This window comes from Drosophila kikkawai, chromosome 3R (genome assembly GCF_030179895.1).
Source record: "Drosophila kikkawai strain 14028-0561.14 chromosome 3R, DkikHiC1v2, whole genome shotgun sequence".
NCBI classification, from domain to species: domain Eukaryota; kingdom Metazoa; phylum Arthropoda; class Insecta; order Diptera; family Drosophilidae; genus Drosophila; species Drosophila kikkawai.
The window spans coordinates 17503868-17519439 of record NC_091731.1 but is presented as its reverse complement, the minus strand read 5'-3'; the positions used below and the strand labels follow the sequence as shown (position 1 = coordinate 17519439).

At 39.3% G+C, this 15572-nt stretch overlaps 2 protein-coding genes across 10 annotated transcripts in view; one reads left to right on the top strand and one right to left on the bottom strand.

The window, feature by feature from the left end:
• The window catches only part of plx (PTB_TBC1D1_like and TBC domain-containing protein plx), a 30334-nt gene that overhangs the window by 10559 nt on the left and 4203 nt on the right, over window positions 1-15572 (bottom strand). For 2 of the 9 annotated variants that reach the window (XM_017182008.3, XM_017182010.3), the window contains one exon: window positions 6617-7075. In XM_017182008.3, the coding sequence (XP_017037497.1) occupies window positions 6617-7075 (459 nt within the window). Of the gene's footprint in view, window positions 1-174; window positions 650-939; window positions 1358-2131; window positions 2236-6616; window positions 7076-7640; window positions 7796-15572 lie in introns of those variants that run through there. The other 7 variants (XM_070286415.1, XM_017182014.3, XM_070286414.1 and 4 more) reach the window with 6 other exon arrangements.
• LOC108085426 (serine/threonine-protein phosphatase 2A activator) lies at window positions 10659-12028 on the top strand. The gene has a single exon (XM_017182015.3). The coding sequence runs from the start codon at window positions 10756-10758 to the stop codon at window positions 11977-11979; it is 1224 nt and encodes a 407-aa protein (XP_017037504.1). The 5' UTR covers window positions 10659-10755; the 3' UTR covers window positions 11980-12028.

The window sequence follows — 15572 nt, the reverse complement described above, 5'->3', positions numbered from 1 at the left end:
GCACAGAAAGGCAAAAACACACAAACAGAAAGTAAATAGAGGCAACGAGCACATTCACAAATTACACAAGGCGAAATTGAAATCAATTCAGTGGGTTAGTGGTCAATACTGGGGTTACTGGACAGGGAATACGGAACACTGGACGCTGGACACAGCGTCCGAGTCTCTACATACGGCCCGACTCTTGTTGAGCACCGAGGCATCACTGACGGAGGTGGTCAGGATGGTGTCCCGATGGAACGGCACTGTGAACATCTCTGTGCGCCGGATGGGATGGTTGGAATTGTTGAGGGATTTCCAGGTGTGCCGTCAGCTATCGAAACTTACTGTCACAACTGGGTCTGCACACAGCAGTGGCCTGGTATCGCGAAACTATATGTTTTTAGCCTTGTACTTTGAGTGAGCAAAGTTTGAGTTGTAATGACTCTATCACAAGTTTTCCATAGTTTTTTTTTTTTTTTGTTTTTTTTAATCACAAGATTGCTGGGGGAAAAGTATTCACAAGGTGTGCTGCTGCATCACAAAAAACTAATTAGCCTTTGTTTTCAGTACTATTTTTAACTCTTGAAGGTTTGGATTTTTTAATCTCCGAATTATTATTTCTTTATTATTGATTTGTGACCAATTTAATTTGTTTTGGTTAATAACTCTGTTAATCGGTTATTAAATAAAACTTTTATTGGAGGTGTGCGCACAATTGCCATTCACAAATGGTGTAAATTATAATGAAAATTGTTTTTATTATTTATTATGAGAAAGTTAACCGTTTAGCGTATGATTTGTGGTTCAGATTTATTTTACACAAGCCCCGTTGTTGACATATTTATTCCGGTTCAGCTTTTATAGTATATATTGTTGCACAATGTGGGCCCTATTTAGCTGGGCATATTTATTGAAATATAGTTTATCCTTGATCTGTTTATACACACAAACACACACCTCACATGCTGTATAGGGTAATCCAAGTGTATTTAAATCCGCGGAGAGCTGCTTTTACGACTATTCGCGAGGTGAACTTTGTGGGAAATGACCGTCGAAAAGCCCGGCAACAAATGCGCATCGAGACCGAGTGTGTTCCGAGGGCCAGCCGACGATTCTCGCGACTAAACGAAAGTATTTTCGAATTTCGAACAAACACTAACCGATCTCTGACCACCAATCGATCCCTCAATCAGCTGTTGGAGAGGCAGGGGAAGAAATAGCGCGGGTCAAAGTACTGGCTGCTGCCGATAAATCATTACAATTATAAAAGATTCCCAGCGCTGCACTTGTCTCTGTAACCCACATGCGAGACAAAGCACCGATATACGCCGATAATAACACAATGCCGATGTATATTTATAACTGTATATATGTGTGTATAAGTATATAGCCACAGCATTTGTTTATCCCCCTATCTTTAACTTGCTAATTGTCGCGTTAATTGACTTTGCCTGAATTGATTCCGAGAGATGTTTGCAATGGCACTTTGCAACTACACGATATTTGGGACAAAGAGAGCCTATTGAGTGCCTTAGCCAGCACTGATTTATGTAAGAGTTACGAGCTCTGTTCTATCCGTACTTTATGGGATAAAAGTTCTAGCTAAGCCTGTATTTTATTTAATAAAATATATACTATATACAAGGAGATCCCTATTCAGGTGTATTTCTGGCAGCATTTATATGAAATCAGAGTTTTTATTCACTCCTTTTCTCTATGCTCAGAGTTCCAATTTATTTTCGCTAGAAATCGAATTGTATTTTAAATGATTCCTTAAAGACGTTTTAATTAAGCAAAAACAAATGTCAGAGTAAACGAATAATAGGAATGGCCAAGACGGACAAAAATAAGCAGCATTCTAAGTATATATCTACGAGTTTGGATATGATTTACACGCGTTTGAATTTTGTATATATAGACTGTTTTGCTTTTCGTTGGCGCGTTTTAGTTACTGATTTATTTTTATTTTAAAACAAGCACGCTCTGTTGTGTTTTTTATTGGCTAATCACTGTATTATTTGTGGCCCGAACAAGTTTTGATTTTGCCCATTTCACAAATTTTTTGTTGATTCGACGGTTATGGCCTGTCTCCCGTTGGCGCATTGTCTTTTCTCCCCGTCTTCACTTTCTGCAAATATTATATATTTACGATTGTTGACGGGGTAACTCTCGCCGCCTTTCGAGCGAAACGCGCACGCGATTCAATTGCCGTCAAACGACTGGCGACGCGACAACCAGATCCGATCCGAGAAGTGGGAACCGACTGGCGGCGGTATGGAGATATGCCGATATGGTGAGATATAGCGTAGCGACCTGCGCATGCGAAATCGAAGAAGATACAACTCGGAGAGATGGAGAGAGAGCGAGAGCGGCAGCAAGAGAAATTTGGGTATTCGGACCACACTGCGAATACTTAATACTGCGTGCGGTAAATAAGATCATAAATTACAAACCGGCATTGGGCACTAGACCATGGTAAATGCAACATCTGGGTATTGCTAAAGGGAAATAGCAATTGGCAAACGTCAATCGATGCTTAGTCGGTCAAAGTCAAAAGTGCAAAACATATACAAATATTTATTTTAATGCAGAGCAAACAGTAAGTTCATATTTAAAGGGGTTTTAATACCCTTAAAGTTAAAAGAAACTTTCTTATACATAGTAATAAATGATATAAAAAGTACGAAGGGCATTACATTTATATACAAAGCCTTAAATTACAATAAAAATGAACAACCTTAATGCCAGAACAGCCAAAAATCTATTTTCCATGAAATTAATTGTCACCAAAAGATCAAAGTGGCCTTTCTCTTTCATTTATTAGCAAATGCAGATAATAAACTGAAACTAAATCAACTTTCCATTTAAATGCCAGTAGCAAACTAGAGCACTGACTATAAAATCAATTTGGCAAGCACAACGAAGAAGCCACCACCAACACACCGGCAGGGGACACAGGACAAAGGACCGACTCCAATCTAATCATGGAACAAAATGCTTCTTCCTTCCCCGATGTGCGACAAATTCAATTTGTTTACCGGGCTCGGCTTGCTTGCCAAGTTCATCCTGCAAACCGGATGGAGGGAATATTTTGCATGCAATTCGAGGAAATAAAAGTGGAACCCAATTATCGGGTGAGGAGAGGGATACTATGAAGGGAAGCGGAGGCTTTAAGTGTTCAATATTGGTTTCAAAGAGCTCTTTTCTGCAAAAGTGAACGGAAAAATTACAGGAAATTGTGCACAACCTGCAAAATTGTATGCATTCGGGCTTAAAAAATTGGGACTTATATTGAATATCACTTTACGGTCCTAGCTTTTTGGGTAACAATCTCTAGCTTTAGATGAGAAAAACTCCTGAGGTTCTTTCCATAACCATTTAGAAATAAAATTTGTTAACAAGAGTTTATAGTCACTAAATGCACAAACATAACGTACATTTACTGCTATTACTAGGGCATTAGTTGTATATTTAAAATAGCAAACAGCCATTTCGGAGGATATACACTCTGGGGACGCCCTTTCAGTGTGCATTATGTGGACACTTTAAGCGATTTCCTTCGAGCACCATGATATGGCAGCTTCAAAGGACTGCGAAATTGCCGACAGTTTGAAAGGTTGCCAACACACTCGATTAGTTTCCTTGTTGGCCCAACCGAGTTGTTGAGGCAGCTATGCCCAAGGACTGTTGATGGGTGGACCAGGTTTCTCACACTGCTTCGCCTTGAATTGGCCCCGTTCCATCACCCCACTGAGAGTCCTGTGCCGCACCATTACAGATCCTGCAGGAGGCGGACAGTACAGGCCCGAACTTTAAACAGGCAAATGGCAGCTCTGCGCCATGCGTCATTTAGCAAAGCACATGGCACGGATCCACCTGCTAATGATGCACAGGACCACGCTCTGGCCAGGACAATGTGCAGGTGGCGCTTCCAAGGCTTTAAATATTTACGAGCTTATGATGTTGTTTAAGTGCTGACGCCGACGGCACTGAATGGCGGACCACAGTTGCCCACAAAAGTGTGCCTCGCTTATCCGAATCCTTGCAATTAGCTTTATTTTTTCCCGCATTTTCCTAATGGCTTTCCCTTTTTTGTGTTTTTGTTCCTTGCTGCGAATGTAGAACGGGGGAAAAAGCGTTTATCTCAACGCCTAATGGCTTCAATTAGCGGCTCAATCAGCAGAACGTATCCGCCAGGTTGACGCTGACCACACTTGGCCAATTATGCTTTTCTTAGCTGGAAAAGCCTAATTAAAAAGACTGAATTGGCTTAAGTTGGAATGTTTTAAAATTTCATTAAGTTTATATGCAATCAAAATAAATTGTTAAATTTCGTACATTTCTCTCAAAGTTTAACTATACAAGAAAACAAACAAAAGACTAAACTGAGCAAACAAGAATGTATTATTAATTTTAAAAAATTTATCTGTGCATATCAATTTTTAGGTAATTTATTATAAGCTTTTATTTTATCTAGCGCTAGCAGTAGTATAATAGATTATAAAGTTTATAATATAAACATATTGGAGCGAGACTAAACAACAGAAAAACGTAAATTTGAAACAGACAGCAAGATAAAAATTCGTATTTATTATCCAATTATAATGTGCTTAGTATCATAATTTATATACATAGTGTTACATAAATCCTTGAATATTAAAAAAAAAGTATATGGTTCATCAATAAATTAAGCTTTCTTTCTTTTAAATCTTTGGGTTTGAAAACATTTATAATTATAAATATATATACATATGTATATATCTGCCCTCCTTCATGTAAATAAAAAAATTAAAATAAAATCTACAAGACTTGCTTAGGATGGAAGGAGGTTAAGAAAAATGCGACGGATAATTAAAGATTATACAAATTTTAACAAAATATTGTATCGAACTATTAAACATTACTTTTATGGGTGAGAGTGTTGGAGAGGTTTGGAGTTTGCCAACTTTAAAGTATAATTTAAAGGAGAGAAAATAGGAAAGTATAATTCATATATCCACAAACATTCATATGTACATACATATGTCTGCGTGTACACCGCTCATTGTATTAGACCTTAGCATGCTATCCAAAGTAGTAAAGCATTTAAGGCGACTAAAATGCGAACACTGACCCAGATATAGCGAAAATAAAGCTTGCTGGAAACTGAATGCAGGAGGCACAACTCAATAAAACTTCCGAGCAACGCCGGCTCACACCCACAAAACCGGCGGCTATCAACAACAATCGAGAGGCCAAGTCAACATCATGGCCGAAACGCAGGGCACAGTGAACTGTTTGAGCTTAAAACGCTTTTGACATGCAACGAGCAGCCAACAAAAACAACTTACAAAAACTACCAATTACGATGAAATTAAGTGGAAAGTCTCAATAAAAAAGCAAAGAGAAAATGTGAATTTAAATATAATTTAAGTTTAAAATCCCCAGAAATAACAGCCTTTAAAGTCTCTGGTACTGGCTAGAATATGCCAGATTTTACTATTTTTCTACAATATAATCCATATGATATATTTCTTAACTACCAAAGTCAAGAGAGCTAACACCCCAAATGAAAACGTCCATGAAATAGAAGCATACTTTGTTGTGCTTTTATTTCCATGCTTTGTTTTCCTAAAAGTTTTCGACCAAAAACTGACATTAAATTTTTCATCCCCATTGTTCGCCATCGAAGGGGCGTGACCACTTTTGGAAAAAGCGTAAAAGTGGATTTGTTTTTGGCCAGTTCACTCGGAGTAACTTTTTGCGTGTTTTTGGCTTACTTGCGGCCGAAGGTCAACGCAGGGGGTCCTAATTTAGTGGATTCTCGTCGAACACACCAACAATTTAGTTGCTTCTCTAGTTGCTGAACTGTTTTAATTAGAAATGCAAACGGAAGTCGATTTATGGCGTGCTGGGCGTCCAAACAATTCACAAGCCACTGGGGTTGTTTTCGTTACAGACATTGGAATATAACAGCCTGTATGGGTTCTCTGATAGCAAAAAGAGGTCATGATTTGGGCTAAATTCGTTAGTTACTATTTTTGGCAGACACAGCTCGGTTCAGGAGGAGTACTTTAGGGTAAAGTGTACAACCCTTCTCTAAATTAATTGTATTATAGCAATTAAAGGATTCCTTATCCTATAGCAACAGTCTAAAAATATTTTAGAAAACTTGTATTAGCCAAATTATCCCTATATTCACTCATTAAATATATATCTTTCTATAAAGAGATACCTTTCTATACATTTGAACCAAGTTAACTTGATGCAACCATTAAAAACATTTCCGTTGCCGGAGGTCGCTCCGCTCATTAAGCATTTCAAACTTATTATGCAGCGAACAAAGACCCACAAAATCCTTTTTGGCGCTTTTCCTGCACGTTCTGTGCAATTTAATCCAAGTAGTTTTTATATGGAACACTATTGTGTGGCAACTTTTCTAAACATTTCCATATGAAAGCATTTCAAAAGGCCACAAACTGTCCACACACACACACAAGCTTACTGGTTGGGGCTAGAATGGTTCAGTTTTCCCCTTAGAAATGACAGAGATTGTGAGAAAACGAACTGCCAGCGGACAGACATCTGACACAATGTTGGCCAAAACTGTCGACAACTTTTCCCATCCGTCTTCTGGGCGGGTCTCGGAACTCACCTCCTCTACGGCCTCGCACTCGAAGAGATAGATATGCAGCAGCGGATCCTTGGGGTCCTTCAGCAAGTAGACCAGTCCGGTGATGGGTCCCTGGAATTCCATGAAGTTCTGCGGCTGCTCCGCCGCAGCCTCCGCCGCCAGCTGCTGCTGCTGCTGATAAGCGGACGCCGCACTGGACGAGAGTGAGCCATAGGACGTGGATGCGGTCAGTGTGTGGCGAGGTCCGTTTCCGGTCAGCGAGCTGCTGGTGTTGCTCCCGCCGGACAAGGCTGTGGCGCCGGTGGAGGATACCGAGGAGTGGCTCGACTTGAGCTGCATAAACCCGTTCCCGATGCTCTTTGCCAGCGGCTTGTGGATGATGCGGCACATGCCGACGATATGCTTCAGGGGATGGCTGAACTGCAGCTCAAAGTCCGAGTTGTATGACTCCAATATGCCATGCTCGATGCCCACCGATAGCTGCAAGTAAAAAAAAACAAGATATAAATCAGTTGGTAACCAACAGAGGCAATTGAATGTAACTTATATTTATATTTAATATATGTAAGGTTATATTTGCCAATTTAACCTCATAAAATATGAATAATAAGGAATCATCCTATTACATTCAGCCAAAAAAAAAACCACAAGCATATAAATGCGCGTTGTTTGGTAATTTGCTAGATGTTTCCACTACGCGAAGCAGATTAACAGTATTAAATTCTTTTTAATCAGTTTACATACTTGCATGCACAAGCAGAAAGGAAGTGCGGCCTCAGAGCGAGATAGCACCAGGCAATGGTGACAACGACGACATGACATGCCTGCCAACATGGCGGCTGCTCCATTTCCGGTACCCGTCGCTTGACACCCTTCCTTCACCGCCACTGTTTTTGTATTTTTATTTTTTTTATTTTTACTTTTCCATTTTGTTCTTGGCCCTTTTTTATGCTAACAACTAAAGCTTGGTAACTAGGGAGTGGCGACACTATGTGCTGGGGGGGTTGGGACTGGTGTGGCAAGGCGGAAATTGGGTTGTGCTCACTGCAAGGGTGTGTCGTTGTTGTGGCTGCAGGAGCTGTAGTTGACAGGAAAGCAGGTCGTTGTGTTCTTAGCCCCATCGGAGCGGCATTTCTTGTACATAGAAAAGACACTTTAAATCGTAAGTCCTGAGAACTTTTTTTTTTTAATTAATGACATTTTATAAAGTTTAATTGATTATTTTTGAAACGAAAGATCTGTTTTTTTTGTTATCGGAAATGTATGAACGACACCTTATTTATGTAAATACATTCCGGTTTACGTTTCTATTATAAAAGGCTTTAAAAATATAAAAAAAATAGATATACTATATACGAAATACACTAAAACTAACGTTAATTGTAAGTAAAAGAAGTAAGGCAGGAAAACTCTAATTTTCAAGGAAACAGCCATAATATAGAATTAATTAAAGTCAACCCCTAAGTATCCAAGCCAAATACCAATCTTCCATTCAAACTATGTTGTTAACCCCACCCAATGATAGCCCCAAAAACTTTAATTTTGCAAATTGACGCTTCGAAAAAAATAAAAACAAACAACAAGTCACCTTCATGAAGGGTAAGCCAAGGGGGCAGCAAATGAAAGCGTTGATTATCGTCGAGCAAAATGAAAACTTTTCCTGCGCAAATTAAATTAAAATCAAAGTAAAGTGTGGCCCGAGTTTGAGAAGAGTGTGTGGGCGTGTGCGTCAGAGGGGCGGTAACTTATCCAACTAAAAACAGAACGAACAACTTGAGAGCCAAGTTGGGGAATACGAAAAATACGAAAAGTAAAACTTATAGTTTCCAGAACCCAGATACCCTCACGTGACATGTAATGAAACCATATTTATTTAAATGACACTCATATATTATATTATTTTTCTATTTCCCTAAAATAATGAAATTGCTGTTGCGGAATATCAACATTAGATGGAAAAAGTATAGGGATTAAAGAGTATTTCGGCAAAGTGCAGAAGGCAGACTAAGAAAGAACCTCTAATGATGCTGCCAGGCAACCGATAATTATAAAGGACGTCTTGACTTAGAAAAAACTCGTCGTTTCCCATTTAATTAAAGTTAAAAGGAAATACCTGACATATGGCCCGAATTGAAAGGCAACCAACAGGGCATGACAATAAAAATTTAATTAATTTTCCCTTGTCACTTGACGAAGGATCCCTGCTGTCCATTACAGACAGGGCCACTCTTTGTTCGCTGAGTATCGGATTGAGTGCCTCGCAGGCTACTGTTGCCAGGTAAACAGGGATTTAAATAATATCAAAGCATCGATTTCTTCGCAGGTTAGCTACTCAAGCCATCCAAGCTGTAATTCATCACATTGTTCAGAGTATCCATATTATAGTCGTAAGCAAGAGCAAGATAAAAGAGAGTTCATTTTAAACTTATAACGCTGGCCTAGTTAATTGTTTTTTACATTTATGAAAGCTAAAAGCATACTTTTCCTTTCGTTGCTATCCCCTTTACCCATATTTTTTCAGCTTTTGTTTCTGTTTGTATAAAATAACCGCAGAGTTCTTTTTAAAGAATGTAATGAAAAGGGCGCTATGACACGCTGCGTATACGTAATCTGATCCCTTCGCTGAGACAATTGCCTGCTTGACCCCTTTTGCTTTTGCTACTTTCTTTTTCCCCGCGTTTTCGAATTTAAATCAAGCTAAGCCGTAGGCGCCATCACGTTCCTAGGTGAGGGTACCAATTAGGGTGGCTCACCGATCAAGAAAATATGCTAGCTTTGCAATATTTGTAACATTAAATTACTAATATTAATATAATTTTACGGGGGTTCTGAAGAAATCAATAGGGAACCCTTAAAAAGGAGAAAGTGTTTAGAATTATTTTAATTAATATAATTAATTAATTTAGCAAATTCTTATCAGTATAGGTATAGGCTATCCTAAAAGAAACTTCAAATCAAATAAATAGTTCTACAACTAGGAAAACATTTTGGAAATATAAGAAAAATGCATATTTAATTTTAGTTAAGTTTATCCCATTCTTGAGGCAAATTAATTTAGTTGTGAACTTTATCAAAAACTACAGTAAAAAAGGTTCAAAGGTTCACCCTAATACTTGTGCACCTGTCTCGCTCCCACCTTCATGTGGGTTTGCCTACATGCACATTCATTTGCTTTGAAGTGCAGTTAGCGTCATGTCAAAAACAGCTGTGGGGCTGAAATTACTGTTTTTGTGCTTACATCTTATGTGGTTGTTGTTGTTTGTCCATTTTGTTGTTGTTATTATTGTTGTTGTCATTAGATTCACGACGTCGACGTGACGTTAGGCGTTAGCGTTCGCTGCCAGCGGCAGACGTCGCGTGTTATTGCCCAGTGATTTATGCATTTTAACTGTTTTTCCATTACGTTTTCATGCAGCAGCAGCAGCAGCTGCTGCTTTTTGTTGTTGCTGTTGTTTGTGTTGCCTAATAAATTGTCTACAATTGTTCATTGTACATTGTTTGCAGTTGCTGTTGTTGTTCTTGTTGCAGTCGTTGGTGCAGTAAAGTCATATAATTAGCATTAACTGCAGTTGCTTTTTCACATTGTCCCCCTGATGTCTTAACAACACGCATTGCAACCATTGAAAAATAGTCTTAAATAAAAAAGTATAGGGTACGCAAAAAGATCAAGACTATTATTAGCATTTTACATTTATATGAGCATATGTATAAGAAAATCGCAACCTAACAGAGTCATTAAAAATGTTAATAATACATATGTACGTTGAGATCGATTATTAACTTAAAAAATCAATATTTATTATTTTTAGATTGAGTTTTCTTAAAAAAACGAACTTCTATTTAGACTAAAACTAATCCAAGTATTGATAATTGATATAAAATATTTAACTTTTAAACGTATTAACACAATTCTGTGAAAAACTGTTTGTAGTTCTCTTGTTACCCAAAAAAGTATGCTATGCGCGTTTACATGCTTCCGTTTCCGTTTCTTGGAGTCACTGAAGTACATATCAAACATCGGTAAGAGCTATTTGTATTTGATTTTATAAAACAGTAACTAGCAGTCTAGTGGGTATTGACAAGTAATCATTTTTTAGGGACTTTAAGCAAATACAAAAACAAGAAAACTAAACTAAAAACTTTAGAATATATTTGATGATATGGAGGAGAAGCGGGATGAGGAAGCCAGACAGGCTGCCAAATTTTTTATAATATCCAATACAGAAGTCGCTTGCCGCATTCAAAGCACCTTGGACATCGATGTATGGCGGAGCTCGGAGGCCTTCTATAACTTAATCTCATACCTGAACGACGTCAGCACCGAGGTCCAGGGAGTCCTTAGCTCGGCCAGCTTTCCCGTTAGCGAGAACATACGCCGTTTGACGACCATATTTGACAAACTGGACGAGATAGTCACGTCGAGTCCGCCGGCTTTTCAAGTGGTAGATACCATGGCCAGTGCCTCGCTGGATCTGGGAAACAAGGGCTATCGACGGTTTTCACGGATCATGCTTAGGGACATCTACCAGATACTGGAAGAAGCGCTGCCTGTGAATAAGTGCAGCTACGTGAACGAGCTGGGACAGTACCTGTCAGGGGCCTTTGGCAGCTCCACTAAAATTGAGTACGGGACGGGGCACGAGCTCAGCTTCCTGTTCTTCATGTGCGGTCTGTTCGAGGCGAAGATTCTCCGTCGGGAGCAGGACCTTGCAGCCTCAGCTTTAATCCTGTTCGATCGATATCTGAAATTTGTGCGCCGGATGCAGGTCCTCTACTCAGTGGTGTCGGCGAACTGCCAGGGAGCCTATGGCTTGGACAAGTTTCAGTTCGTGCCGTACATCTGGGGAGCCGCTCAGCTGTGTCACGGGGCTCCGTTTTCCCCCCAGAAAATGCTTGACGAAAATATAGTGGAGGAGTATAAGACAGAGTACATGCTGATCGACTGTGTGCGCCATGTGTACGACACGGCAGGCGGATCTTTTGCCCGCCACTCCAGTCAGCTCTGGAGCTTGGCGGCCTTGTCCTCTTGGATGAAGATCCATCGCGGTCTTATGTTCATGTACATGGAGGACATCCTTCTGGATTTTGATTCGCTAAGTGCACTGCGTTTCGGTGAATTGATGCCGTTCGAGAAGGCTAAATCTGGTCGACAGCTGGGGAATGCCCGACTGGGTGCGATTTCTCCAGTGCGATGCCAATTGAGGACTTCCAGACTCGGCACCCCCATGAATTCAAAGTTGAAATTGTCCCCCAGAAAAGATAATGTCTACAGCGATGCCCTTTCGAACAGTGGATTGTCCTTGGGCAGCGAATGCTCATCGCTTAGCGGCGTCAGTGTCAACCTGCCGACTTGGATGGAAGAAGACTCGCCCAATACGAAATAGTTGTATTCAGTTTTTACAAATTACAAATAAAATTATGTTCTTAGCATGATTGGTTGTTGGGAATCCTCTGGCTTAGAAAAAGAAGGAGATGATAATAGTGACTATTCAAACTAGATTTTTGCAAGCAATACTTAGCTGCAATTAAGTAGACTATTTATCTATTTTATTTTAAATTTTCGTAATGTAAGATATAAGTTTTAATTCCCGGTAACCTATAATTTATAGAATGATTCCTCTAGGGGTCTTAGCCAAACCCTTTCAACGAGCAATCTCTATGTTACATGCAATATTACATATGTTTAAATAGAAAATATTTTTTTTTAATTACAAAATAACCCAAGTGATTGCCAGGTCTTTCAGCTTTCCGTTAGCAGTTTTCCCCCACGGACTGGGACAATTTATGTATGTCAGTTGCATAAATTTCCGGGGACGACATCTGCGACATGGCAACGATGTCAAGAGACCGGCCGACATGAGTCCAAAGATCAGCAGACCACAAAACCGGGTTCCATCAAATGCAAAACACCAGCCAACTGGAATCGAGTGGGTTTAAGCTGGGTGGCTCGTGGTCTTGGTCTTAGGGGGGCGAAGATGTGAATGTGAGTGCCCTAGGAATACAGCGTATATGCAGCGTGAGCCACCGGGGCACTCGAGAGCAGCGAGGATGAAGTGCGAGGAGTGGGTTCAAGTGACTCGACCGAAAGCGGATTACCACCGCGACTTGAGTGACTTCCCAAGCAGGCGATGGCGGCAAAAACACCCGAAGTGGCAACAATTCAAACAGCCGCAAAGGCAAAATGAGAAAATGGGAAAATGGAAATGAAAATGAAAATGAAACAAGCGGTGTATTGATTTTTCCCTTAACCCAACTCCCTGGCGCTGTGACGTCAATGGAGAAGCACGCGCCAACATCGCGGGTCGGCAAAAGCGTTTGGAAAATCGTTGGCAGTGGGAGGAAGTGGTGGCATGCCACCTGAAATCCTTGTCAGGCCTCATTCGTGTAATTCAAATTTATCAAACGAACGAGTACCGTGGGTGGGAGCATGGACATCCTTTTCATTGTTGCGAGATGAAAAGTCACCCATTCAGAATAAGTATGTGTTCGTTCGGTTTAATGTTTGGCCAAGTGCTCGTAAAACTTGATTTATATGCGAAATTAAGCTTACGAAAGTGAAATGTGAAGGATATTTTAGTCATTTTAGTCATGTATTTTACCAAATATAATAGTAAATAAGTAACTCGACTGCCACATACCCTGTTTCCAAAACTTTGTGCATTTTTTAAATGAACAATCCGTTTTTAAGAGGTTTGACTCTACTAACCATCTGAGAAGAGTCTTATTGACTAGAATATATTTATTTTCAAATATGTATTTCCCAGGTTTTTATACCCTTTCAAAAAGTAGTACAATTTAAGTCAGAAGTTCTGCAACGTAACGAGATATATGCAAGTTAAACTCCCAAGGATAAAAGCCTTTAAGGGATCGAATAAGTACGAGGCTCATCAATCGAATGTCTATAATTACACCACAAGTCCCTAACTAAAGATGAACTTGCTATTTTCCCAGAGAGGAGATACCAAAGCTGTAAAAAATAAACAGAAAGAAAGGAAAAACTAGCATGACTTTGTTGCCAACGCCGACAATGTCGCATATTCTTTTCGCCTTGTTTTGCGGTGGGCGTGGCGAGCCCATTCGTCCATCCATCCAAGAAGCTTGTTATAATTTTCATGCGCTATTTAACATAATAAAGCAATAAGCTGCCACACAACACTGAAGAATGAAAGAAGGGCGAGAGCGTCGGCAAACATTTTTATTTATGCCACTCTGCCCTGTCCCCTTCGCTCTGGGTGCGTGTTTGTTTTGTGTCAACTTAAATGCAAAAGAACACAGTGGTAGGGGAAATGAAACTAACTATGATAAACAAATGTGCAGGCTTAAGTAAATATTTAAACCAGAAAATATGAAGCGAATTACGTTCTCTTTTGAGCCACGAGTAGTGTCTGTTCCGTGGAGTACGGATGCTAAGTGGATTACTCAGAGTGTGGATAAAATGTCACAGAGCTTGAACTAATGGGTCCTGAAACTGATATCTGCTAAGGATAAATACTTGGCGAAATCACCATGGTGGGTCGGAACTGGATGACGTTATATTCATTGAGACTCAGAGCACACATAAAGACAACTTCTTGTCTTTACTAACTAACTAACTAGGAGGTGCAGCCATTTTATAAGTATTATTTTTATATAATATTTCTTTTAAAGCGCATAAGTTTATCGTACTTTTAATATTAAGTGTAAAGTTTTAATTATGAAAAAAAGTTATACTTTGTCCCCATTTAAAAGTAAATTGAAACAAATAAATTAACTCAAGTTGAGCAGTTCGAGTTAAATACTCTATGTTAAGTATGAGTGCCTTAAAATCAAAGAATTTTGAAAAATTTCTATGTGATTTTAATGTTTCAAGAATATAATGTATCCTAAAGTTGAGACACGATTGTCATCATGTTAACAAACGACGAAGCTCTTATATACCACGACCTCTATTTCCTCAAATGTGGCTATCTTAATCCACCAGCTCCCTTTTGTGTTCAGAAAACCTAAAATAAATAACTACTATAAAAGACTAATAAGTGCAACAGATAAGTATAACCGAAATTCACAAGATTATTTGTACGAGCATCCTAATAATCCCCATTGGTATTTCAAATAAAAGCTGTCTTTCTGGATTTCGGTTGATGCTAAACTAAGCAAGGACAGGAAAACTCTCTCTGGCCATCGGGCTATACATATATTCAATGAGCATCAGCAAAGATTGCCAGCAACCAGATCCGACTGCCCTCTGAAAAGATCCTTTGGGGCATCGACACTGGCACGTAGAAGGGATTCGTTTTAATGCGAGAACGGCCACCTGAGCTGTGAAAAAGGACACACATGCAAAAGGAAACCAAAAAGGATAATTAAAGGGTGATTCTTGCAGCAAAGGCTCTGGGCTTCGCATTTTAAACAGTGCGTCTCAGTAGGGTAAATGTTTCTGTTATGTTATTCTGCAATTTCAAATGGTTTTTAAAGTAAGAACACCTGAGTTCATCTACTACAAGTTATTGCTTTCCAACTTATGTGATTCAAATGGTAGTTTATTATATAAAATTCTTGACTTTCATAAACAAAAAAGACAGACATGTCTACTTATATGGCTTTGTTCATCTCTTTAAAATGCTTAGAATACTTGTATTTAATAATAGAATTTGTGCAATCTGAGATTTAAAATAAAATTTGGTGAGAATTCAGCTATTTTATGTGCGACGATTAATATTTATTAAGGAATTCCTAAATACAACAGCAATCCAGCTAAAAAACTGATATTTTTTAACCAGATATAAATATGAGACACAACTTGGTGCTATTTCTCTAACCGCAGCCGTGTGTGCGACAGATTGTCCTTAGGATAAACCCTCGGGGAGAAAGGACACTCGACACACGCGCAGACCGCTGATGACTGGCTAATTGCGGACTTTGCTAAAATTAATTTCCCAGCTTCTAATAATATTACCCAGAGGAACGGGTTGTGGGAAAAAGGGAAGTGATACTTGTT

Bases quoted from the DNA above. Each gene is read 5' to 3' on its own strand.
- LOC108085426 (XM_017182015.3), top strand. From the start codon at position 10,756: ATGGAGGAGAAGCGGGATGAGGAAGCCAGACAGGCTGCCAAATTTTTT.